Source organism: Lepidochelys olivacea (genome assembly GCF_965140295.1).
Source record: "Lepidochelys olivacea isolate rLepOli2 genome assembly, chromosome: 24".
NCBI classification, from domain to species: Eukaryota; Metazoa; Chordata; order Testudines; family Cheloniidae; genus Lepidochelys; species Lepidochelys olivacea.
Window position 1 is genome coordinate 552628 of NC_140434.1, and position 24285 is coordinate 576912.

The 24285-nt window shown below is 61.2% G+C and overlaps 1 protein-coding gene across 2 annotated transcripts; it reads left to right on the plus strand.

Annotated features, from left to right (window-relative positions):
- Window positions 1-962: 962 nt before the first annotated feature.
- THBS3 (thrombospondin 3) lies at window positions 963-20370 on the plus strand. Of its 2 annotated transcripts, XM_084613121.1 has the most exons (23): window positions 964-1205; window positions 4649-4855; window positions 5213-5469; window positions 5598-5700; window positions 6508-6534; window positions 7082-7164; window positions 7641-7692; window positions 7797-7945; window positions 8865-9005; window positions 11016-11093; window positions 11185-11337; window positions 11495-11605; window positions 11871-11978; window positions 12263-12422; window positions 12731-12849; window positions 14640-14692; window positions 15062-15255; window positions 15998-16176; window positions 16456-16504; window positions 16796-16992; window positions 17162-17334; window positions 18423-18562; window positions 19197-20368. In XM_084613121.1, exons 1-23 carry the CDS (start codon window positions 1127-1129, stop codon window positions 19253-19255), a joined length of 2871 nt encoding a protein of 956 aa, XP_084469247.1. In that variant the 5' UTR covers window positions 964-1126; the 3' UTR covers window positions 19256-20368. The 2 variants fall into 2 exon arrangements, with proteins under 2 accessions (XP_084469248.1, XP_084469247.1); XM_084613122.1 differs by lacking the exon at window positions 18423-18562 and having other exon boundaries at window positions 963-1205; window positions 19197-20370.
- The last annotated feature ends 3915 nt before the right edge of the window (window positions 20371-24285 follow it).

Here is a 24285-nt window from a genome sequence, read left to right on the forward strand (position 1 = left end):
CATGGGCCGTATGCTGCACTGCACACTCCCTTCAGGAAACCTCTCCCAGGGGTGCTCATGCAAAGCCCAGTGTTTGGCTGCTCATGCAAAGAGGTGCACAGGGTCACTTGTGCAACGTGTTGCACTCAGCTTTCCAGCCCACAGTGGCTAGGAGCTGGAAGAGCGTGTCCGTCCTTCGTTCCAAGTTCCCATCCTCCTTCTGGGGGCTGACACTGGGGCAGGGTACATGCATGTCTTCTGCACTCGTGGGCGCACAAGCATACACCAGGGCTGGCTCCAGACTGACTGACCTCCCCATGACCCTGCAGCTGCCAGCAGGATCTGAATGGAGGGCGTCAGGTTTAATTTTTGTGAGTGAGGAGTTGGGCCTGGGAAGGCGGCTGGTGGCAGCCGTCTGGTCCGGCTGTCTCACCAAGGCAGGGCTGCCTGGCTAATCAGAGCTCTGGTGAGGCTGGGCCATTGGAAAGTGAGTCACTGATGCCATGTGGGTGCTGGCTGGGAGTCACCTCCTCTGCCATCTGGGGCCATTACCCTTCCTGCACAGATTTACCTGGTGGTACAGTACTGGCCCACGAGCCCTGCTGTCTGTCTGCAGGCCTAATGGCGACTAATAGCCCCGCTGCCTGCCTCCAGCCCCTTCCCGGGCAGGCCAGGGGACTGGCTGGCTGCAGCTACCCCAGGGCAGGGAGAGAGCCTTGCCAGCCCTCAGTGGTGTGCCTCTCTGGGGCCTGAACCCCCGCCTCCATCAGAGGCCAGGGGACCCTGAGTCTCCCTGCTAAAGCCCAGCCTGCTCCGGGGCAGGGCAGCCCCCGGGCGCTGCAAGCAGAGACCCAGCGCGCCCCAGCCCCCCCGGTGTCCCCAGCAGAGACCCAGCGCAACCTGACCCGTGCCGCTGCGCGCCGCTGACAGCCGAGGGCCGGGCTCCCCGCGGCGTGGGAGGGAAGAGGCCTGCGAGCCAGCTGGCCTGGCGGCGGCTCAAACCTCCGAAGCCGGGCTGCGCGCTCGGGTCCCCGCGAGGAGCGCCCCTGATTGGCGGCTCTTTGTTTCCCCCCGCCGCAGAGCAGCGGCGCTCGGGGCTCCGGCGCTTCGCCCGGGCTTCCCCCGCGCGCAGGGGCTGGGGAGCAGCATGGAGAAGGGGGCGCTCCGCGGGCTGCTGGCGCTGCTCTTGCTCGGCGCGGCCAGCTCCGCCAGGCAGGAGCTGCAAGGTAAGAGGGGCCCCGCCGTGCCCCAGCCAGGGGAGGTGCGGGCTGGGACTGCCCCGTGCTGCAGCCGGCTGCGCTCCAGGGCGCGCTGCGACCCCGAGGGGATGATCCCCGAGTGTGTTTCGGCTTCAGCCTGTCTGGCGCGGAGCCGGGCGCTGCGCCCTGGGGTAAGGGAGAGGCAGCCCCCAAGATCTAGTAGGGGGAAGCCTCGGCTGCCCTTGTCCTGGGGGGACCTGCCAGCTCGGGCTGGGGCCCTGTGGAGCCTGGAGCTGCAGGATGGTGCCAGGGATGCTGCAGTGAATGGATGGGGTGCGAGGTGGTGAGGAACTGCAAGGGCTGGGGGTGCCGGCATGAGGGGCTGGCGCAAGGGGAAGCGAGACGGACTTTCTGGGAGCTGCAGGCTGGGGAAGTTGGAAATCCTGGGTATAGGGGGATGGGGTCACTGAGGTGTCTGGGAGCCCTGGGAACTGGCTGGGATTTGGGGAGCAGAGGGACTGGAAAAGGGCAGATACCAGCAGCATGTTGCCCCACACCCCCGCCCGGCCTCTCTTCAGTATCCCCTTCCTGTGACCTGAGCAGTGGAGGAGAAGCCCCACCATCCCAGCCAGTGGCTTCCAACTCTGCAGCAGAAGGAACTTGCAAGTGCTCCTGGACCGCTCCTTCCCCAGCTGGGACAGCCCGTCTGTGCTCAGCTCCACGGCATCAGGCTGGTGGGGGGCAGCGTGCCGGCTGGGACCTGGGAGCTGGATTCCTGACCTCCCTGGGAGGTCTGGCAGTAGGGACTGTGGACAGCTACAAGTGTCTGGGTCTCTGTGCTGCAGTACAGAAGGACATTCTTCCCCCAAGCCTGGGAAACCACAGAGCAGCCTGCAGAGTGGTGTTGCTGGAGGAACTGGGGGTCCATCCAGGACGGGGTGTTGCCCACAGCACTCTGCAGGGACTCGCGGTGATGAACCAGACCAAGGGCTGTGTATAAACCGATCAATCTAAATATTCAGCCAGCAGCCGAGAGCAAAGCCAATGCCTCTGGTTCCGGACCAGACGCTCCTTCCAGCACACTGGTGGGTGCAACCAAGCGCTAGCAAAGGGGCTGGCTGGTTCCGGAGCAGCGCATGGTCAGAGTTCAGAGGCGCTTTCAGGGTAGGTCATATTCAGGGGTGCTCATTGGCCAGGAGAAACCCATAGGTCAAAGGTCAGAGGTGCTGACTGGCCGGAGCTGGCCTGGGGTCACAGTTCAGGGATGCTCAAAGGGTCAAGGCGCTAGATGTCTAGGATATAGCCTGAGGTCAGAGTTCAAAGGGCTGGGTCACAGTTTATTCTGGCTTTGGTCAGATTCATGTCAGAAAGCAGGCCGCAGACCCCTCTGTTGGTGACCCAGAGTGCCAGCCTGAGCCAGCTGGGACATTCGGGCAGCTCCCTGTTCAGGGCTGGATTTGAGGGGCTGCTGGCTGAGCTCACCTAATGCAGGGAAATTCGTTGGGGGCACATACTACACCCTGCTGCCCCGGATTCCCTTGCAGAAGGAGCAGGCGGCATCTCAGGGTGCATTGGGGGGTCTCTGTGCCCCGCGTTCACGTTGTTAAAGATTCTGTGGGGCTTTCCAGGGTCCGACGGCTGCCCCAGAGGTAGCTGAATCAGCTGAGGGATCCCTGTACTCAGCATCCAGCACTTCCTATCTCCAGCGTGCTTTTCAGACCAGAACTGGTGACCCTCCTGGCTCCAGTGGGTGGGGGGCAAGTATCATTCTCACCCCTTTCACAGGCCCCTCACCTCGCTGCAGTGGAGAGGTGGAGTGAGGGAGACAGTAGCAGGGACGGGATCTGGAATCTGGAGTACCAGGCTCCCGGTCGCTCTGGAGCAGGCTCTTCATAGTCTTGTGGATGAGTCAGCGGTGTGTCCTCGTTGCCAAGAAGGCCAACGGCATATTGGGCTGCATTAGTAGGAGCATTGCCAGCAGATCGAGGGAGGTGATTATTCCCCTCTATTCGACACTGGTGTGGCCACATCTGGAGTACTGCGTCCAGTTTTGGTCCCCCCACTACAGAAGGGATGTGAACAAATTGGAAAGAGTCCAGTGGAGGGCAATGAAAATGATTAGGGGCACATGATTTACGAGGAGAAGCTGAGGGAACTGGGGTTATTTAGTCTGCACAAGAGAAGAGTGAGGGGGGATTTGATAGCAGCCTTCAACTACCTGACGGGGGGGGTTCCAAAGAGGATGGAGCTCAGCTGTTCTCAGTGGTAGCTGATGACAGAACAAGGATCAATGCTCTCAAGTTGCAGTGGGGGAGGTTTAGGTTGGATATTCGGAAACACAAGTTCACTAGGAGGGTGGTGAAGCACTGGAATGGGTTGCCTAGGGAGGTGGTGGAATCTCCATCCTTAGAGGTTTTTAAGGCCTGGCTTGACAAAGCCCTGGCTGGGATGATTTAGTTGGGGTTGGTCCTGCCTTGAGCAGGGGGTTGGACTAGAGGACCGCCTGAGGTCTCTTCAACCCTGATCTTCTATGATTCTAAGGGAGTGGGCAGCTGCTGCGGTTTTCACAGAGGCAGGTACTATGGCCACTGAACCTTTAGTCCAGGTGAGTGCATTGCTGGTGGAGACAAGCCAGTCAGTAGGACAGACAGAGGTAACCTCCCCTCCCGCATGCTCCTTTTCAGCATCTCTGTGGCTTGGCCTCCCTGCTGCCTGTTTGTGAGGGGCACCCAGGACCGGACCCTGCTGTTTCCAGAGGTGGCAGAGACGTGGCTGGGCCTGTGCCCCAGGGCCGACTGGTCTGGGACAGGGCTAAACGGTTTTAGGGTGGCCACAGCCACCAGCCCCCCGCTCTGCCAAGCCTGCACCTTTCCACGGGGCTACCACCTCCCCAGGCTTGGACTCCCTGTGGCCAGTGCTCCATGCTCCCATGCGAGAGACCTGTGGGCTCAGCTCCCAGGAGAGGTTTGTCCCTCCTTGTGCTGGGTGCTGCAGAGGCCAGGCCCCATGGGGTGCGGTTCCCGCCCTGGGTTCAGTTCCAGGCCCCTGGGGCTCTACAGCAATTTCTCCTGCACTGATGCCAGGGAAGAAGAGTGACATGGGCAGGGAAGATGCGGGGTGATCCTGGGGGCTCTGACGAGCTGGAGAGGAGGTCCTGATCCTTGCTCAGGCAGAATGGAAAGGATGCCAGCCCCCCAGGGCAGGAACTGCAGTCTCTGAGCTCTTCTCTGCCAGTCAGTCACTGCCCTGGAGGTAGAGTGGTTTGCTCTGTTTGCATCCGTCCATCTCTGGTGTTTCCAGCATGTCCTTTGCTGCCCTCTTCGACCAGCCTGCCCCTTGCAGGGGAAGCTTTGCAAAGTCTCCCCAAGCGCTGTGATCCCTCGCCTGGGGGTGGTGGGCGGGTCCTGGGTTAGGATCTCTGCAGGTACCTCTGGCTGTCGGTGCGATTGCCTGTTCTCTCCTCCCTGCAGTCCTGGACCTGCTGACGGTGACCGAGGCCCGGCATATGGCCAGTGTGGCAGACAAGATCAGGACACAGCTACTGGCAGTCAATGACATTTACCTCCTCTCCACCTTCCGCCTGCCCCCCAAGCAGGGCGGGCTGCTCTTCGGCCTGTACTCCAAAAAGGACAACACCAGGTGGCTGGAGGCCTCTGTCATTGGGAAAATCAACAAAGGTATGGGGTGTGCCGGAACAGGGGTGCCCATCGGGAGATGGGAGGCCTCTGGGCTTGTGCCTGCCTCAAGCCCTGAAGAGAAGTGGAAAGGTGGGGTGTATGGGGGCAGTGCACGCAGGGAGCTGGCAGTACAGGCGGGGCTCTCATCCCAGCCATGAGAGTGGTCTCAGCAAGGCAGGGTGGGCTCTGTGGGGAGGGGAAGCCCAGGAGGCTGCATCAGTGGACCTGGCTGTTGAGACGGGTCGTCTGCTGGGTAGGGTACGTTGGCTGGCATGGGCGTGCCGGGCAGAGCATGCCCGTCCCCTGGGGGTCCCCACCGTGTGGAGAAACCCTCATGGCCAGTCCTTTGCTCGGCAGTGCTCATGCGCTACATGCGGGAAGATGGCAAGCTGCACTCCGTCAACCTGCAGCACGCCAGCGTGGCAGACGGGCGGAGCCACGCGGTGATCGTGCGGCTGAGCGGCCTGCGTGGGGACACCCTGTCCATGGAGCTTTACGTGGACTGCAAGCAGGTGGACTCCAGCATGGGGCTGCCTGAGCTGATGATCCTGCCCCAGGCCGAGGTGGAGGCAGTCGAGGTGCGCACAGGGCAGAAGGCCTATCAGAGGATGCAGGTGAGTGAAAGCTGGGAACTGTGGGGCTGCAGGAGCCCAGCACTGGAGGTGGCCGGGTCCCACCCTGTCCCACAGATACCATGGTCACAGGACCCCAGAGGCTGATCCGTTTTCTCTTTGTGGATCAGGGGTTTGTGGAGTCAATGAAGCTGATTCTAGGAGGGTCCATGAGCCGAGTTGGGGCCCTGAGTGAATGTCCCTTCCAAGGGGATGAATCCATCCAGAATGCAGGTAACTTCAGCGGGCACTGTGTGGGCGCACATGGGTCAGACACATGTATGTCATATACCCAACACGGGCACTGCAGAGACACACGTGGGACAGACACACATATGTTATTCACCCAACACAGGCATCACACGGGAGCACATAGGCCGCACACACGTATGTCATACACCCAACACGGGCACCGCAGAGACGCACGTGGGCCGGACACACGTATGTAATACACCCCACACGGGCACCGCATGGACACACATGGGCTGGACACACATATGTCATACACCCAACACAGACACACGTGTTACATACTGAACACGGGCACCATACCAGCACATATGAGGCATCCACGTACACATACATGTGTGTGTCACATACTGCACAGGGAAACTGCAGGGACATGGACAGAATCCGAGTCATGCATGTTACACATGGAAAGGAGGTGACCCAGATGTATGTGTCACGTAAGGAACACAGGTTGGCCACAAGCTCACGCACACACAGGTTACTGAGAGTGTCCGTCAGGCCAAGCACAGCTGGGTGGTACCACCTCCTTCTCCTCCAGCACTGATGACACCCGGGCAGGCTGTCCCCAGCAGCCTCCTCCTGGAGGGTGCAAAGCCTCGAGCCACCTGGAAGCTTTCCTGTGGGGCATTCGTCATCTCCGGTCCCTTGGCATTTGAGGGAGGGGTGATGCTGCAGCCTGGGAGGCTGCTCTTGGCTTCCCTCTGCAGCAGCCCTGAGCCGTGGCCTCCTGCCCCAGGAAGGCCGGTGATGCGCTATCCGGACTAACTTCTCCTCCTGTCTCTTCCCTTGCAGTGACCGGGGTGCTAAACTCCATCCTGGGTGAGTTGCTGGCTGCTCGTCACCCTCCCACCCCTTTGGGTCTGGGGAGCCGCTTGTGGGCAGCTGGAGGCCTCAGGGATGCCGGCGGGGATGGGGAGTCGTGCAGCTGTCTAATGACCTCAACTTTTGCCCAGCCATACCTGAGTGCAAACACTGCCAGGGCCACAAATGCAATGGGTTTGGTGGTCTCCGCCTGCTCCCTTGTCCACCGCACAAGGCCACTGAACAGGAGTGTCATCCTGTGCTCAGAAGACTCAGGGTTGGGATAGCAGGACACTAGCTGGACTGTGCGATGGGACTCAGCCCTGGTCTGCGTTGCTTGGCCCTGTCCCTGTCTGTCTCAGCAGGTCTGGTGACCAGGGGAAGAACCAGGAACCCAGGGTTGACTCGGGGTTTGTCCCCAGTGGGCTCGGCTCCTACTGGCCACTAGGTGGTGGCATCTGCCCTTCCCCGTGAGCTCAGGGTGGCCGTGGGCAGAGTGGTCCCCAGCCAGCAGCCCCCGGAGCCTTTGGCCTGGGGCCTGACCTTGTCCTTTCTGTGTGGGCAGGTGAGCAGGCCAAGGCCCTGGTGACTCAGCTGACCCTCTTCAACCGGATCCTGGGGCAGCTGCGAGAGGACATCCATGACCAGGTGAGTCAGCTTTGGGGGCCGGTGCTCCCCGGCTCCAGGGTGGCCCCCTTGCTGTGGCAGGATCGGCACAGTCTGGATGTGTCCGTTAGCCCAACTCTCACCTTGGCCCTGCGCATTGGCAGGCTGGTGGTTGGGTGCCTTCAGGTGAGATGGACAGGTGCTGGGGTGGAGTCTGGGGTGGGGTGGGGCAGGCACAGGTGGGGTCACCGAATGTAACCGCAGCCGAGAGACAGGCGTCACAGGTGACTTCCCACTGCTCCTCCTGCCTCCCATTTCCCAGATTGATTCCCGTGGCCCCACCCCCGCCTAGACTGACCCGCCTGCCCCCTTCCCCTCTCTCTGTGGCGTGAAGAAGGTTCTTGTGTCCTTAAGTGGGCCCTGTAGTGACATTTGGGGGCACAGCGTCTCCCCCACGTGCTGCCCTGCCTGGCACCCAGGTCCCTGGCTCTGACACCCTGCATTCGGCTGCCTTGCAGGTGAAGGAGATGTCTCTGATCCGAAACACCATCATGGAATGCCAGGTCTGCGGTGAGTGCTTGGGCCCTGGGGGAGCTGGCGCCTGCCTCAGGGGTCCCCTTCCCTGTGCTGGGCCGGCCAGCTGACCTGCCCTCCCCCCCCGGCTCTGTCTGCAGGGTTCCATGAGCACCGCTCTCGCTGCAGTCCCAACCCCTGCTTCAGCAGCGTCGACTGTATGGAGACGTACGAGTACCCCGGGTACCGCTGCGGGCCCTGCCCGCCCGGCTTTGAGGGCAATGGCACCCACTGTGCCGACATCAACGAGGTGAGAGTGCTCCCCCACCGCACCCCTGGGGCCTGCGTCTCCATAGAGCCCCCACCGCCGCACCCCTGGGGCCAGCATCTCTGCACGGACCCCACCACCGCATCCCTGGGGCCAGCGTCTCCACGGAGCCCCCTGCCATGCCCCTGGGGCCAGCGTCTCCACGGAGCCCCCCTGCCATGCCCCTGGGGCCAGCGTCTCCACGGAGCCCCCCTGCCATGCTCCTGGGGCCAGCGTCTCCACGGAGCCCCCCTGCCATGCTCCTGGGGCCAGCGTCTCCACGGAGCCCCCCTGCCATGCTCCTGGGGCCAGCGTCTCCACGGAGCCCTCCTGCCATGCTCCTGGGGCCAGCGTCTCCACGGAGCCCCCCTGCCATGCTCCTGGGGCCAGCGTCTCCACGGAGCCCCCCTGCCATGCCCCTGGGGCCAGCGTCTCCACGGAGCCCCCCTGCCATGCTCCTGGGGCCAGCGTCTCTGCACAGCTTGCAGCTGGGGCTCATGCGGGCCTGGGAGACAGCGCCCCATCCATCCCCAGCACACAATGGGGTTCCATTACCTTCTGGCTCCAGGCTCAGGGAGCAGCTCCATGCCACTTCTGCCCCTTAGAGTCCCAGCATCCCCCAGGGCCTGCCTGCAGCCTGTGCCCTCTAGGGAGGGTGCCGGGACCCCACTGCTCACCAGCTCCCATCTGGCAAGGGCTGGTGATCCCTGGCTCTCACAGCAGGAGAGTCTCAGCTTTTGGTTAAAACAGAATTTCTAGCCATGGTGTCTGAGAGAAACGCTGGGGAAAGTCACCCAAACGATCCCCGCTCCCCATGGGCCTGATGTCAGGGGGCCAAGGAACAGACCCAAAGGGAGCCTTGGCCTTGCTTCTGGTACTGGGGACCTGGCTCATCACGTGGGACCCTCCCTCTGTCTCACAGTGCGGTTATGCAGACCCCTGCTTCCCGGGCTCCAAGTGCATTAACACTGTGCCTGGCTTCCGCTGCGAGCCCTGCCCACACGGGTACAAGGGGAACCTCATCTCTGGCGTGGGCGCAGACTATGCCAAGGCCAGCAAGCAGGTGAGTGCAGCACCTCCACGGCCCTGCTGCCGGCTGCTCCGTGCAGCTGGGGGCCTCTGGAGAGCGCAGGCGGCAGGAGGCTGGGGGTGGGTTCCTCGAACAGGCTCTGTGCCCAGCCTGTGGCAATGGGTGCTCTGGGGATACGTAGGCTTTGGGGGCGGGGGGTCTGGGGTGGGTGATGTTGCTGCAGGACAGTACGAGGCAATGGGCTGAGTGATGGTCTCCACCTGCTGGGCCTGGTCTTCCCCTGGCAATTCCAGGGTGGTGCCTGCAGGGAACACTCAGCTGGGGCGGGGCAGATTCCCTCTGGGGAGAGAGTATTGCAGGGTAACTGGGGGGAGTTATGCTCTCGAGGGGCCCTGGCCGGTCCCAGCTCAGGGACCCCATCCCTGCGTCATAGGTGCCAGCTTCTGCTGGCGCCAGTGGGTGCTTGACCCCCCTCTGCCCCGCCCCTGCCCTGCCCTGCCCTGCCCTTATTCCAACCCCTTCCCCAAAGTCCCTGTCCCAGCTCTGCCCCCTCCCTGCCCCTATTCCAACCCCTTCCCCAAATCCCCACCCCGACCCCGCCTCTTCCCCTGAGTGCACCTTGTTGCTGCTCCTCCTCCCTCCCTCCCGGTGCTTGTTACGCCATGAAACAGCTGTTTTGTGGCGGCAAGCGGTGGGAGGAGAAGCGGGGACGTGGAGCGCTCGGGGGGGCGGGGAGGGGAGCTTGGCTGTCAGTGGATGCAGAGAACCCACCAATTTTTTCCCGTGGGTGCTCCAGCCCCGGAGCACCCACAGAGTCGGCGCCTATGCCCTGTGTGCTCAGAAGCACCTGTAGGAGCTGCAGGCAGAGAGAAGCTAATGAGTGCCTGAGTTGAGGCCCATGGGTGCAGGGTGAGGCCTATAGCTACGTGCCCTGGGACCCCTGAGAGCAGGGAGGGTTGGGGGCCTGCAGAAGCCAGGAAGGGCGTGGGGTCCCTGTGGTATCAGGGCACGGGATTCCTGGGGTGCCAGGAATGGCTTGGGGTCCCTGGGGTGGTGGGAATGGTGTGGGGGGGTCCGTGTGCATGCCAAGGCTAGCGCAGGGTCCCTGTGGTACCAGGAATGGCAAGGGTTCCCTGTTGTACTGGGGGGTGTCCCAGTGGTGCCGGGGAGGGCACGGGTTCCCTGTGGGGCTGGGGGGGTGTCACGGAGTCCCTGGGCGATGCTTGGGAACTGCTCCCTATGAAGGCAAGCAGGACTCTGGGGAAGTCTCCTTTCTGTGAGCAGCCTGTCTGCAGGACACACAGCTCACACAGCTTCCACCTTCCTGGGTCTGACCTCGGAGCATTCAGCCTCCTCTGCCCCTCCGTGCGCTTCCCACAACCAGTCTGCCCAGGCGGGGTCCTGGGGAAGCCAGAGGGTCCTGCCCCCCAACTCCGCAGTCAGACGTGACTCTCAGCCAGCCAGTAACACAGAGGTTTATTAGACGACAGGAACATGGTCTAACACAGAGCTTGTAGGTGCAGAGAACAGGACCTCTCAGCTGGGTCCATTTTGGGGGGCAGTGAGCCAGACAACCAGGTCTGCCCTTCACTCCATGTCCTCAGCCAGCCCCAAACTGAAACTCCCTCCAGCCCCTCCTCCTCTGGGCTTTGTCCCTTTCCCGGGCCAGGAGGTCACCTGATTCCTTTGTTTTCCAACCCTTTAGCTCTCACCTTGCAGGGGGGAAGGGCCCAGGCCATCAGTTGCCAGAAAACAGAGTGTCGGCCATTCTCTGTGTCCAGACCCCTGCAATCGCCTGCCCTCTAGGGCTCTGCAATGATCCTACACCTTATCCCACCCCCTAGATACTTAAGAACTGCCTAGGGGAAACTGAGGCACCCCCACACTATTCAGAGGAAACATTAAGAACAGTCCCGCTTCATCACAGGGGGCATGTCCCTGTGGTCTGTGGGGGGTGTCCCCATGGTGCGTCCTATGCTGGGGATGGCACAGAGTCCCCAGGGGCCCATGCCACGGAGTGACTGTCTCTCTGGGCTGCTGCAGGTTTGTACAGATATTGATGAATGTAACGATGGGAACAATGGTGGCTGCGACCCGAACTCCATCTGCACCAACACAGTGGTGAGTAGCACCTGCCCCCTTACCCGCACTGTGCGGCCTGGGCCAGGGCTGCCTGGACATGGCTCACCCGCTCCTCCCCGTCTCCCTGCAGGGCTCCTACAGGTGTGGGCCGTGTAAGACTGGGTTCCTGGGGAACCAGACGCTGGGCTGCGTCCCACAGAAATCCTGCAGCAGCCCCACCCACAACCCCTGTGATATCAACGGCTACTGCATGTTCGAGCGGAACGGCGACGTCTCCTGTGCGGTGAGCGCGGGGGGGGGGGGGGGGGCAGTGACCACTGTGGGGCGGGAGCAGAGCCGGGGCAGGGCCCAGTGAGCATAGGGGGGCAGACATGGCTGGTTGCTCCCTGTGGGCCTCTTCCGCCCATGACGGCTCCTGCTTCCCCCACCTCTCCTTCCAGTGCAACGTGGGCTGGGCCGGGAACGGGAATGTGTGTGGGCGGGACACGGACATCGATGGCTACCCGGATGAGCCGCTGCCCTGCATCGACAATGACAAGCACTGCCAGCAGGTGGGGGTCTGGGATGAGGGGGGCTGGTGGGGGAGGATCCAGCCCCGGGGTGGGTGGGGCTGGTGGGGGAGGATCCAGCCCTGGGGCGAAGGGAGTCGGGGGGGACCCAGCCCTGGGGTCCGGAGGCTGGCCATGGGACCCTGTCCCTGGGAGGGGTGCAGCACAGAGAGCAATGGGGGTTCCCAGTTCCAGAGCTGGAGTGGGGAGGTGTCTGCCTAGTGACAGGATTGCTGCCCCCGGCTCTAACACGGGTTCCCGGCTCCAGGATAACTGCCGGCTCACGCCGAACTCCGGGCAGGAGGACGCTGACAATGACGGTGTCGGGGACCAGTGTGACGACGACGCGGACGGGGACGGCATCAAGAATGTGGAGGTGCCCTGGTGCTGGGGGCTTCCTGCTTGTGGTGGGCTCTCAGCTGAGAGCCCCCACTGATGGCACCTATGACGGTGTCCCCGGCTGTGATGGAGGTCTCTCCCCATTCCCCCCTCCCAGTGATGGGGGTCTCTCTCCCTGTCAACCCCCCCCACCCCCCACGGCTGTGAGGGGGGTCTCTCTCCCTGGCTGGGATGCGGGTCTCTCCATGCCTCCCCAGAGCGGAGATGAAGGGGTCTTTCTTCATCTCCCCCCAGTGATGGGGGTTTCTCTCTCTCTCACAGGACAACTGCCGACTCTTCCCCAACAAAGACCAGCAGAACTCAGACACGGACTCCTTCGGGGATGCCTGTGACAACTGCCCCAATGTACCCAACAACGACCAGCGGGACACGGACAGCAATGGTGAGGGGGATGCCTGCGACAATGACATCGATGGGGATGGTGAGTGAGGGGAGCTAGGGGCTGGGCTGGGAGGGGGTTGGGCTCGTGGGAGACCTGGGAGCTGGGCCAGGGGTGTGGGGCTGGGAACTGGGATGGGGGGGGTTGGGCTGGTGGTAGGCCTGGGGGCTGGGCTTGGGAGTTGGCGGGGCCGGCGGGAGGCCTGGGGGCTGGGCTGGGGGTGGGGTCTCGGGATTGGGCTGGGAGGGGGTTGGGCTGGCAGGAGGCCTGGGGGCTGGGCTGGGGGCTATGTGGGGCAGGGGCTCGTGGGCAGTGCCCATTCACACACACACTGTGCTGTCCCTCAACAGGGATCCCCAATGTTCTCGATAACTGCCCCAAGGTGCCCAACCCGCTGCAGACGGACCGGGATGAGGACGGGGTTGGGGATGCCTGTGACAGCTGCCCTGAAATGAGCAACCCCACTCAGGTATGGGGCCGGGTGCCACTGACCCTGCCATGCCCGCCCCTGGCTGCCGGGGCCACAGGCCACGTCGACTGCTGCTCCCAGCTGGAGGGGACCACAGACTGTCTAGTCTGGTCTCCCGCACACCGACCTGGGCCGTGGGAGTGCGCAGAGCCGGCCGGGCTGGGGGTAGGAGTCTCTTCACCTGCCTCCATTACCAATTCACAGGGGTGTGCTGCCCGGTCCTTGTACAGAGCCTCCGGGGAGGAGCCACAGGTTTCTGCCAAGCCCACAGCTCAGGCTTTCCCGCGGGCGAGCTCTGCAGTCCCTGGCTCTGAGACTGGGCTGTTGGGCTGCAGCCCCCACCCCTGGTTTTCTCCATGAGCTCCCGACAGGAGTCCAGCCGAGCTCAGACTCCTGCTTAGAGGTTTTCTCTCCTGGAGGGGGCAGCGCACCCAGCGAGTAGCCTCGTTAGAGCAAGCCAGTGTTGATGAGTCACCTGGAATCCAGTGTGGGGAAGCCAGGCTGCACACAGAGACAGAGCTGGGCAAGGAAACTACCCCAATACCCCAGGCTCTTCTGGGATCCGTTCTGGGGCTCCCCCGCCCCGTCCTCAGTATCAACCTTAACAGACCCCTGTCACGGAGTCCCTGGGCGATGCTCTGGAACTGCTCCCCATGAAGCCAGGCAGGACTCTGGGGCAGTCTCCTTTCTGTGAGCAGCCTGTCTTCAGGACACACAGCTCACCCAGCTTCCACCTTCCTGGGCCTGACCTCAGAGCATTCAGTGTCCTCTGCCCCTCCGTGCGCTTCCCACAGCGAGTTCGCTCAGGCGGGGTTCCTGGGGAAGCCAGAGGGTCCTGCCCCCCAACTCCGCAGTCAGACGGGACTCTCAGCCAGCCAGTAAAACAGAAGGTTTATTAGACGACAGGAACATGGTCTAAAACAGAGCTTGTAGGTGCAGAGAACGGGACCCCTCAGCTGGGTCCATTTTGGGGGGCAGTGAGCCAGTCTGCCCTTCACTCCATGTCCCCAGCCATCCCCAAACTGAAACTCCCTCAGGACCCTCCTCCTCTGGGCTTTGTTCCTTTCCGGGGCCAGGTGGTCACCTGATTCCTTTGTTCTCCAACCCTTTAGCTCTCACCTTGCAGGGGGGAAGGGCCCAGGCCATCAGTTGCCAGGAAACAGGGTGTCGGCCATCCTCTGTGTCCAGACTCCTGCACACACATGCCCTCTAGGGCTCTGCAGTGATTATACACCCTTACCCCACCCCCTAGATACTTAAGAACTGCCTAGGGGAAACTGAGGCACCCCCACACTATTCAGAGGAAACATTAAGAACAGTCCCACTTCGTCACAACCCCTCACACCTCCTCCCTGGTTCCTTGTTGCAGCCCTGCTGTGTCCACCTCTTCTCCTGCCTCGGCTGCAGGTGTTCACAGCTAATGTCCCAGTCGGTTGCTGAGGTTTCAGTTCTCTCCATTCATACATGGACAGTCCTTGGTAGTTCATTCACACCCACCTAGGGTCTGCACATGTCCCGACTCCTACTCCTTTGTCCCACTGAGTGGGCAAACTGAGTCACGCATATTGTTCATTACGTTACCAAAACTTTACATGTTTTCTACACCCCAACTACTGGGATACCTGGGTGCCCCCCCTCCCTCAGTAGCTGGGGGTGGCTGGGGCAGGAAGCCCCCCCTCCCTCAGTAGCTGGGGTCCCATTGGGGTGGCTGGGGCAGGGAGCCCCTTCACTGCCCATTGGGGCTGTCCCTCGGAGGTTCCTTGCTGAACTGGGGCTCTGGTCTCTTTCAGACAGATGTGGACAGCGACCTGGTGGGAGACGTCTGTGACACCAATGAGGACAGGTGGGTGCCCATGTCCTTGCCCTGCCCAGCAGAGAATGGCTGGAGGGGGCAGCTATTGGCTTTCCTGCCTCTGTCCCTCCCTGGCAGCTCTGTGCTCCCGCAGGAGGAAAGCGTGGGTCCCTGTGGGGCAGCAGGGCTCTCTAGAGGGCAGTGGGAGTCCCTCAGGAGTTGGGGTAGTGAGATCCTAGGGGAGATGGGTGTGGCGGAGGCTCTGGAGGGAGTCCTTCGGGGAAATTTGGGGTCCTGGGGGGAGTTGAGCATCGCTGGGGGGCACCAGGGGCTTAGAGGAGGTCACGGGAGGGTCTCTGGGGAGCTGTGGGTCCCTGTGTTGTGCCCCACATGCACTCATCCCGCTCTCGGGCCGCTCAGTGATGGGGATGGGCACCAGGACACCAAGGACAACTGCGCCGAGATCCCGAACAGCTCCCAGCTGGACTCGGACAATGACGGGCTGGGGGACGAGTGTGACAACGATGATGACAACGACGGCATCCCCGATTACATGGCGCCCGGCCCCGACAACTGCCGCCTCATCCCCAACCCCAACCAGAAGGACTCGGACGGTGAGTGGCCTGGCCCGGCATGGTGCGGGGACCAGCGCGGCTCAGGCCTGGGCAACTCCAAGGAGCCAGCCATCCCTGCAATGCAGACATGGCTCACGCCGGCTGCACAGGGCTGCTGACATACAGACTGTACCGCTTTGGCCCAGGAAACGGGCCCTGCTGGGACAGGCATTTCCTGGCCACTGGAATCGCGTCTGCCCAAGGCACGGAAATGTCACCCAGAGTCAGGCCCCCAACCGGCAGCTACAGCACCAAGTGCCAGGCTGGCCAGAAGCTCTGCAGCTCCCAGGCCCTAGAGCCCAGTGAGTTGGAGGCTGAGCCCCCACTGCTCTGCCCCACGCACTGCCCTGCCCTGCCCTCTCCTCCCCTCCCCTGGCGCTGTGGGTTTTGCACTGCGCCCTCCCCTCCCCTCCCCTGGCGCCGTGGGCTCTGCCCCATGCCCTCCCCTCCCCTGGCACCATGGGCTCTGCACTGCGCCCTCCCCTCCCCTGGCGCCGTGGGCTCTGCCCCGTGCCCTCCCCTCCCCTGGCACCATGGGCTCTGCACTGCGCCCTCCCCTCCCCTCCCCTGGCGCCGTGGGCTCTGCCCCGTGCCCTCCCCTCCCCTGGCACCGTGGGCTCTGCCCCGTGCCCTCCCCTCCCCTGGCACCATGCGCACTCTTCCCTGCGCCTTCCCCCCACTTTGCACGTGTGGGTCCCTGCCCATGGCCTGTACCGTGACCAGCTGCCTGCTGTGTGCTCAGGGAACGGTGTGGGCGATGTCTGTGAGGAGGATTTTGACAACGACACTGTGGTGGACCAGCTGGACGTGTGTCCGGAGAGCGCTGAGGTGACGCTGACCGACTTCCGGGCCTACCAGACCGTCATCCTCGATCCTGAAGGGGATGCCCAGATCGACCCCAACTGGGTTGTTCTCAATCAGGTACAGCTGCGCCAGGTGCCCCCTCGTGGGGCAGGGGTACGTGGCCTGTGTGAGCTGCATGGGAGACCCAGCCCCATCTCCTGTTCCCCGGCTGGTGCCCGGGGTGCATAGCACTGGGGAGGGTGAAAGCAGGGAACAGCGTGGGGAGCTCCTCCCTGCAAACAGAAAGGACCATGGCTGGGGAAGTGTGTGGTGCCGGGGCAGTGCTGGCCTTGGGGCAGGGCTCTCAGAGCTGTACTTACGGAGACTAAAAGTCACATCCAAATTCTCTCCTTCCAGGGCATGGAGATTGTGCAGACCATGAACAGTGACCCAGGCCTGGCAGTAGGTAGGTGGGTTTTCCTGGCCTTTGCCCAGAGTTCGCGTGCCCCTGCTGGTCTCTGCCGCAAGTTACACCTCCCCCTCTTCTCTCCCCCTTTCCCTCATCAGCTGAGATTTAAGGTCGACTAGCGTGACCTCTGGAGACAGGAGACGAAGGCAGGAGGCTGCTGGGGTGATGCTGGACAGGGCCTTGACTTGCCATGGCCAGTCCCCCAGCTGGAGCACTGGGGTCCCTTCCCTGATTGCCCAGGCAGCCCTTGCTCCTTGCTAACTCTCCACTCTGCCCTTGTGCACACAGGCTACACGGCCTTCAATGGGGTGGACTTTGAGGGCACCTTTCATGTTAACACCATCACGGACGACGACTACGCCGGCTTCATCTTCAGCTACCAGGACAGCGCCAGTTTCTACGTGGTGATGTGGAAGCAGACAGAGCAGACGTACTGGCAGGCGACGCCCTTCCGGGCAGTGGCCGAGCCAGGTCTACAGCTCAAGGTCAGTGCTGGGCAGCCGTGGAGCTGCACGGGAACCGCCGGGCCTGGACACCGCATCAGGCAGCCAGCTGAGTCCGGCAGACGCTGTCCCTGCCCCACGGCGGGCACCCGAGTCCCCATCCTCCACCCCGGGATTCCTCTCCACTAACTCTCCTGCCCGCTTCCCACAGGCCGTGAAGTCCAAGAACGGCCCCGGGGAGCACCTGCGCAATGCCCTGTGGCACACGGGCCACACCCCAGACCAGGTCCAGCTCCTCTGGAAAGACCCCCGCAATGTGGGCTGGAAAGACAAGACCTCCTATCGATGGCAGCTCACACACAGGCCCCAGGTGGGCTACATCAGGTGAGGAGGGGCAGGCCCAGAGCTCGGCAGTAAGAGTGGGGAGGGCATGGAAAGCACACACCCCAGTGGGGATAGCGCGGCTGGCGGGGGTGTCCCAGCACCCCATGGGCTTAGTGGAGCCCCAATGGGGCTGGCAGGAGGACCCCAGAGCCCTGCAGGTTTCGTAGGCCCCCAGTGAGTATAGGGGGGCTGGCAGGTGGGTCCCAGCACCCCATGGGTTTGGCGGGGCCCCAGTGGGGATAATGGGGCTTGTGGGGGCAACTTGGAGCCCTGTGGGCTTGGTGGACCCCCAGTGGGACTGGCGGGGGGACCTCAGAGCCCTGTGGGTTTGGTGGAGCCCCAGTGGGTATACAGGGGCTGGCAGGGAGGGTCCAAGCACCCTGTTGGTTTGGTGGGCCCCCAGTGGGGATAGTGGGGCTGATGGGGGGACCCTGGAGGCCTGCAGGTTTGGTGGGGCCCTCAGTGGGAACATTGGGGCTGGCAGAGGGACCCCAGCACACTGCAGTTTTGGTGGGACCCCCAGTGGGGATAGTGGGGCTGCTGGGGGGGACCCCAGAGCCCTGTGGGTTTGATGGGGCCCCCAGTGGAGATAGTGGGGCTGGCAGGGGGACCCCGGACCCCATTCTCAGGGTGGGGGGCCCCACTGGAAGCTGGGCCCAGGAGGACGGCCGTGCAAGGCAGTTTCCTTTTTAATGTGGCCACCGCGCTGGCTGGCAGCTCCTGGGGGGTGGGTGGGGGACGTGTTTGTGCAGCTCAGCGCCTGGGAACCGGCCCCCACAGCCCAGCGCTGACTCCATTCACAAGCTGGGCCTCAGCGGCCATTGTCCCTGTCGCCATAGCAACCCAATCCCTGCTCGGCATGCTCCAGCCCAGCAAAGGCCTTTCACATGCAAACAGGCCGAACAATGGGGCCTGGAGAGGCCAGGTGCTGGGGCCTGAGAATGTCCCCTCCTGAGCCCTGCGGGGCAGCCTGGGAGCTGGCCGTCCCCCAAGGGGTGCCCCCCCCATCCATGGCCCCCCAGGTCTCGCCGGCCAGCGCCCTCACTCCCTGGCACTGTGTTCATTGGGCCCGGCCCATCTCTCCCCAGGGTACGGCTCTATGAGGGACCCCGTCTGGTGGCCGACTCTGGGGTGATCATTGACACCACCATGCGGGGCGGGCGGCTGGGTGTCTTCTGCTTTTCCCAAGAGAACATTATTTGGTCCAATCTGCAGTATCGGTGCAATGGTGAGCGCGGCGGGGCGGGGGATAAATCTGCATCCTCAGCTCCAGGATTCAGCTCTGAGCCAGTCTGCCCTGCTGTGTGACCTGCCTGGGCAGGGAGGGTTTGGGTGGGGGTAGGGTCCCCCCACACCTGGGCTGCACTAGGGGTTGTGCCAGGCAGCGGTGCCCACGCAGCCGTGGTGTCAAGAACTCGACAAGGCTTTTCTCAGTGTAGAACTTTCGGATTTTATTGATGTTCTGCCAGCGCCGGGGGCTCGGACGCGGGCCCCTCCACTGGGGCTGCCCAGGGCACCGGTGCAGGTGCTGATCTCTGTGACGTGGGGAGCTGCAGCCCGCTTAGTGGTCGCTAAAGGGCATTCACTCACTGCTGACCCAGAGTCAGACCAGAGGCAGCGCCTCAGAGAAGGGAAGGTCTGTGTCCCATTCCCCACCCCCACGCTCTGGGCCTGCATCAGACCTGGCACCACTTAGAGGGGAAAACCCCTGTGTCCCACTGCCCACCTCTCTGAGACAGAGGGAGGCATGAGCCCAGACGATCAGGGTGTAGGAGCCCCTATGGGGAAAAGTGCCAAGCGATCCCTGTTCCCGGGGGCCCCCTGCATTTGCCTTCATCCTCTTTCTCTCTCCTCCCTGTCAGACACGATCCCAGGAGACTTTGAGCCTTTCCGCCGATTCCTGCTGGAGGGCCGTGAGTGAGCCAGTCTCCTTCCCCAGCCACACCCAGGACCTCTCCAAGTCATCACCAAGGGACTTCTTGTGGCCTCTACAGCCTCCTCCCTGAGCTGGGCCCCGGCCTCTCCCTGCCTGTGGTCCACAGGCCTCCACGCTGTCCAGACCCGGGTACTGGAACCCATTGGACCGTGCGTTGCAGCTAACTGAAACTAAAGTGCCTGCCCAGCCCAGCTGGGCCTGTCTCCCCCTCAGCAGGATAACCAAAGCACACAGCCTTGCCAGGACCCAGCCATATGTGTCTCTGTAGCTGGGCATTGAGCAAAGGACCACAAGGCAACTGGTGTGTCTGCCAGTGGATTGGGGCCATCAGGCAAGCTTCTCCAGTTGGTACGGCTAAAGCCCAAAGCACCCGCCCCTCAGCCCTGGCGCTCCTTCTCCTGCTGGAACCTTCACCCTGAATCTGGCCATAAAGTTCTGATTGTTTTCTACCCTGTGCGCCTTGTTTCTGAGTGGGGTGGGACCAGGGTGAGGAGACAGAGGGAAGATCAACTCCAGCACTCGGAGCTGCTTGCCCTGTAGATCCCAGTATCCCCTGGGTTCAGCTGGGGCCCTATTTCCCATTTGAATCTTGTCCAGGGCTGGTGGGAATGCCGGGATCTCTCTGGGATGCTGCTGTCTGGAGAGAGGAACCCAGACTATGTCCTCTTTGCTGACATGCACTTCCAGTCTTACTGTGGTTTCTAGCCTGTACTGGCAGGGCACTGTTGGGAAGAAGCTCGCAGCACTGAGGTCTCAGCTAGGCACTGAGAGGGCGCTGTTGGGAGGAAGTTTGCAGCACTGGGGATCTTGACATGGCACAGCTGGAAGAAGCTCACATGCATGGTAGGTCAGCCCTGGCAAGAGGGGTAACTAATCCCTCGCCAAGGAAGCTGTTCCAGGGCGGGGTGCCCAGAGCTCTCCCACCCCTCTCCTTGCTGAGTGGCTCAAATCCCTTCTGACTCCGGCCGGGACGAGTGCAATGCCTCTGAAAAATAGTCATGCCAATTACAGCTCTCCCAACCTTAGAACGAAAGGGACCAGCTCCCCCCCCGCGGGGCTGGGGAGCAGCGAGTGAGGCCGGGCAGGAGGGTGCGGCTCTGGAGCCTCGCATGCCTGGGTGCGGAGGAGCCCAGGGAGGCAGGAGGCCGGGACGAGTGCAATATTGGTTGGTGATAGAACAACACTGCACAGCATCCCGTCCCTCCTGCTGCCCTGGAAGGAGGTGCCAGCCGCAGCCCTTCGCCCGAGCGACATCTCACCTCCGCTGGGCTCATCCTTTCGGGCTCCCCCTACTCCAGGGGGTAACGCCTGGCTCCACGACTTCTCCTGGCCCCGGGGTCGAGGCTGGGCCCCGGCTGAGCACTCCTGGGAAAGTTCAGGAATTACTGATCCCCTCGGCACAGGCCCCGGGCTCTCTGAGGATCCAGGCGGGCCAGAACCACCCCAGCCAGGGGGGAGACCTGCCTGGAGCCAGTGGGTCCCGGTGCAGCCGGGTTCTGCAGCCCCGTCCGGACCCACTGGGTCCCTGCGCTCCAACGCGCCCTGGCTCTGTGGGAATTCGGTTAAATAATCAGAGTTACTGTTGCCATGGAGACAAGTGTCCCAGCAACAGGGCTGAATGCAGGTCACAATGAGCAGCTGAGCCCCTGCCTCCCCTCCCCCTGGGCAGCCCAGCCTCAAGCCCAGGTCCCTGGGCAGCTGCAGCCCCGTCCCTGGGAAAGGGCCCCCCTTACCTGCCTTGCGCCCCCGGACAGGCAGAGGAGCAGGGCACCCAGCCCTCCTGTGCCAGACCCGGGCTGCTCCCTGCGCCCCTTCCTGGCTGCGGCCACCTGCCTGGGCCGGGTCCTGCCTCCTTCCCCTCCAAACGCTGCAGCACCGAGTGCGAGGAGCGCCCGACAATGGAAATGCCAAGTCGCCTGAGTTCACTGAGGCATGGAGAGTCCCCTCTTAAAAGGGCAATGCACTCCCACTGGCCTGGGACTGAGCCGACCCACTGAGGACAGCCTGGCCTCCCAGCCTGGCAGTGAGTCCTGACTGGGCCTGCGGGCTACTCCCCGGGGCTCTGCTCAGGCCAGCTTTCAACAGTGCAAGCCAGGGGGCTTCCAGCCCTTGTCCTGGGTGGGGTGGGGGCAGTCCTTCCCCACCATGCCCTGGTGCAAGCAACTGGGATACAGTGAGCTGGTTATGCCCCCACTCCACACCCCCAATGCACAGGGGCTGCCATGTCCCTGTCCGGTCTAGGCGGCAGGGTGCACAGGTGGGTGTCACCTGTACTCGAGAAGCGGGGGGTTGTCACCATTTCGAGCTCCTGCCAAACCACACTGATGGGGGGATGGAGCGGCTCATCGCCACCTGTAGTCAAGGTTGTCTGATGCTTTCTGTGATAAGACTATTTTCAATTGCTTGTAACTTTACCAAACTTAGGCTGTTTTGGCTGAAATTTCCCAGGCTGAGCATCTGCTTTAGGCTGAATTTTTCTGGAAATTTTCAGCAAAAACAGTTTAGTCATTTCTGAGAAAGAGGTTATGGGAAAATACATCACCCATGTTTCAAATTTCTTATAACTGCTTCAGTGAGAAGCTCTAGCGCCCCCATGCTTTGGTGCAGGGACTTGTCATTTGGTCTTTGTGTCAGGGAGGGGCCTTTTTCTGTCCCCATGAAAGTCGGCCCAAATCTGCCCATCTGACAATATGCACACGTTTAGTGAAGGCTCATCAGAGGCTGGGAGCTACGTTCTCCAGACATTCCACCTGCACTGAGTGCGCCCCACGCCCCAGCTCCTACATGGCAACTGGCCTGAGCATGCCCCGGCCCCAGGCTGCTAGGTCGGAACCGGACTTTCTCTGCAATTGCTCCTTCCAAACCCCAGAGCCACAGAGTACCGCAACCGAGGGCAGAGAGACTGTCTCTCCTGTGCTCTCTTTGCCCTTCCCCCACCCGCCTGAGCACTCGGGCAGCATGGAGAAGAGGAGACAGACATGGAGCCCTGTTGTGAGATAAGTGTCTGCAAACAGGAGACAACACTCACCTGCAGAACCTGGCATGGAAGCAAGGATTCCTGAGGCTCAGGCTTGGTGTCCACTAGAGCTTACTTCCATATGACTTATGGTGCTCAGGGCTGTGAATAATCCACCCCCTGCATGATGTAAATTACACAAATCTAAGTGCCAGTGTGGATGTTCTATGTCGGTGTGAGACCTGCTCCCGCCGCTCACAGAGGTGGATTTATTATGCCAATGGGAGAGCTCTCTCCTGTCAGCACAGAGCGTCTTCTCCAGACACCACTGTAGCACTTCTAGTGTAGACGAGCGCTAAGTGTTCCTCTCCTGTCAGCAAACACCTGTGAAACCCACCGGCAAACTATGTGTCTCATCCCCCTCTGATGGTGTGTCCTCTCACAGAATGACAACCTACTACTGCTACAAGTTACCTCTCTTAGCTCTGTGCTGTCGATCGAAAGGTTCCAGCCCTGATGGCGATTTGTATGTTGGTCAGTGTGAGGCCACAGGATGGAATTTCTATTTTTTCAGTTGTCTTTTTGAAAAACCTGCGAAACTGCATTAAAAACCCCTACGTTACAAGACCAGTGAGGCTGCAAAGGCATGCACTAGGAAATGCCTGAATGAACTCTGCCCATGCAAACTTAATTTGGCCACCTTGTGTGTATGCATTATGATTAGGCTTGGTAGAATTAGATTTTTATTTTTCTAATAATTTTAATGTGTAATAGCAATCTTTATCTCTAAGCATCCCCCTCTTCCAGTTTTTAATCAGTGTAAATGTTCACACTTGCACAAAGTTATGGGTTTTAAGTATTTTTTTTTTCAGTTTAAATTTTGACAGTTGTGGGGAAGCCAGACAATAATTGTTTAATGACAACAGACCTTGAGATTCAAAAAGTTAAAGCTTTATACCCATTAAAACACAAATGATCAACATCACATGTCAAAATATACAAAGTAAATATCCTTAAATCAACCAGCATTTTTTGTAATTTGCCTAGTTGTAAATTCCACTCATTATCGAGGGAAATAGTTGTCATTGGTTTGTGTGTGTACTATGACATAGATAAGGAGTACTTGTGGCACCTTAGAGACTATTTGAGCATAAGCGAATTTATTTGAGCAGAAGCGAATACAGACTAACACGGCTGTTACTCTGAAATATGACATAGATGTTTACCAACATTTACCAATTTTAAAAAACCTATACCTTCCAAGCCTAATTATTAGACAGTTTTTAACTAAACAATCACATACTAGTTTTTGCACAATACACGAGCCAGCCCTGGGTTGCACTGTGTGTATTTCACTGTCAATACATGCTTCCAAGCTGCCCCTCCCTCACAGGTGGATCCTTCTGGTAAGAAGCACAAACACACTCATGTTTTGCAAGGGTTGGTGTTGACTTGAGCTTGACTGAGGTGGGCGTGGAGTCGGGCTCAGTGGCTTAAGGGCTTTTGGGAAGCCACTCCAAGGGCAAGGGCAGAGGAGTCACACCCCTCCCCCCAGTGGATGAAGAACAGCTCATGTGACTTGTTGAAAGCATGTTCCTAGAACACACAGGGCCCAATCCTGCCAGGCACTGCCCCAGCACCTGCTGATCTTGGAGGGCTCAGTGCTGGGCAGGGTGGAGGCACACTTCAGGGTGCCTAAACCCAGCCAAGCAGCTTGGGCTGGCAAGCTGGAAGCCAGCTTCTGTTCCCGAAGGTTTGAGAAATCCAGGTGCATCCCATCTTACTGCAGGTCTCTCTGTTATAGTAACCGGGAGACTGAAGTCTCCTCTGACCCCCAGGAGAGTGGGTGGCTCCAGGCCCAAAACAGGGTCCATTCTTAGGAAGTGAGAGAAAACAGCAGGCTAGCTGGAGAAAAACTGCAACATGTAGATCTGAGACTAGGCCCACTGGTGCGTGCTAGTGTGCAGAGATGGGCTAGCCCCACCAGAGGGCGCTGTGGAGCTGCCAGTGGGCAGTGCTGGGGGCTGGGCCCACCAGAGGGCGCTGTGGAGCTGCCAGT

Bases quoted from the DNA above. Each gene is read 5' to 3' on its own strand.
- THBS3 (XM_084613121.1), top strand. From the start codon at position 1,127: ATGGAGAAGGGGGCGCTCCGCGGGCTGCTGGCGCTGCTCTTGCTCGGC. The intron at 4,856-5,212 runs GTATGGGGTGTG...TTTGCTCGGCAG, and splicing joins CATTGGGAAAATCAACAAAG to TGCTCATGCGCTACATGCGG. The intron at 17,335-18,422 runs GTGAGGAGGGGC...ATCTCTCCCCAG, and splicing joins CCCCAGGTGGGCTACATCAG to GGTACGGCTCTATGAGGGAC.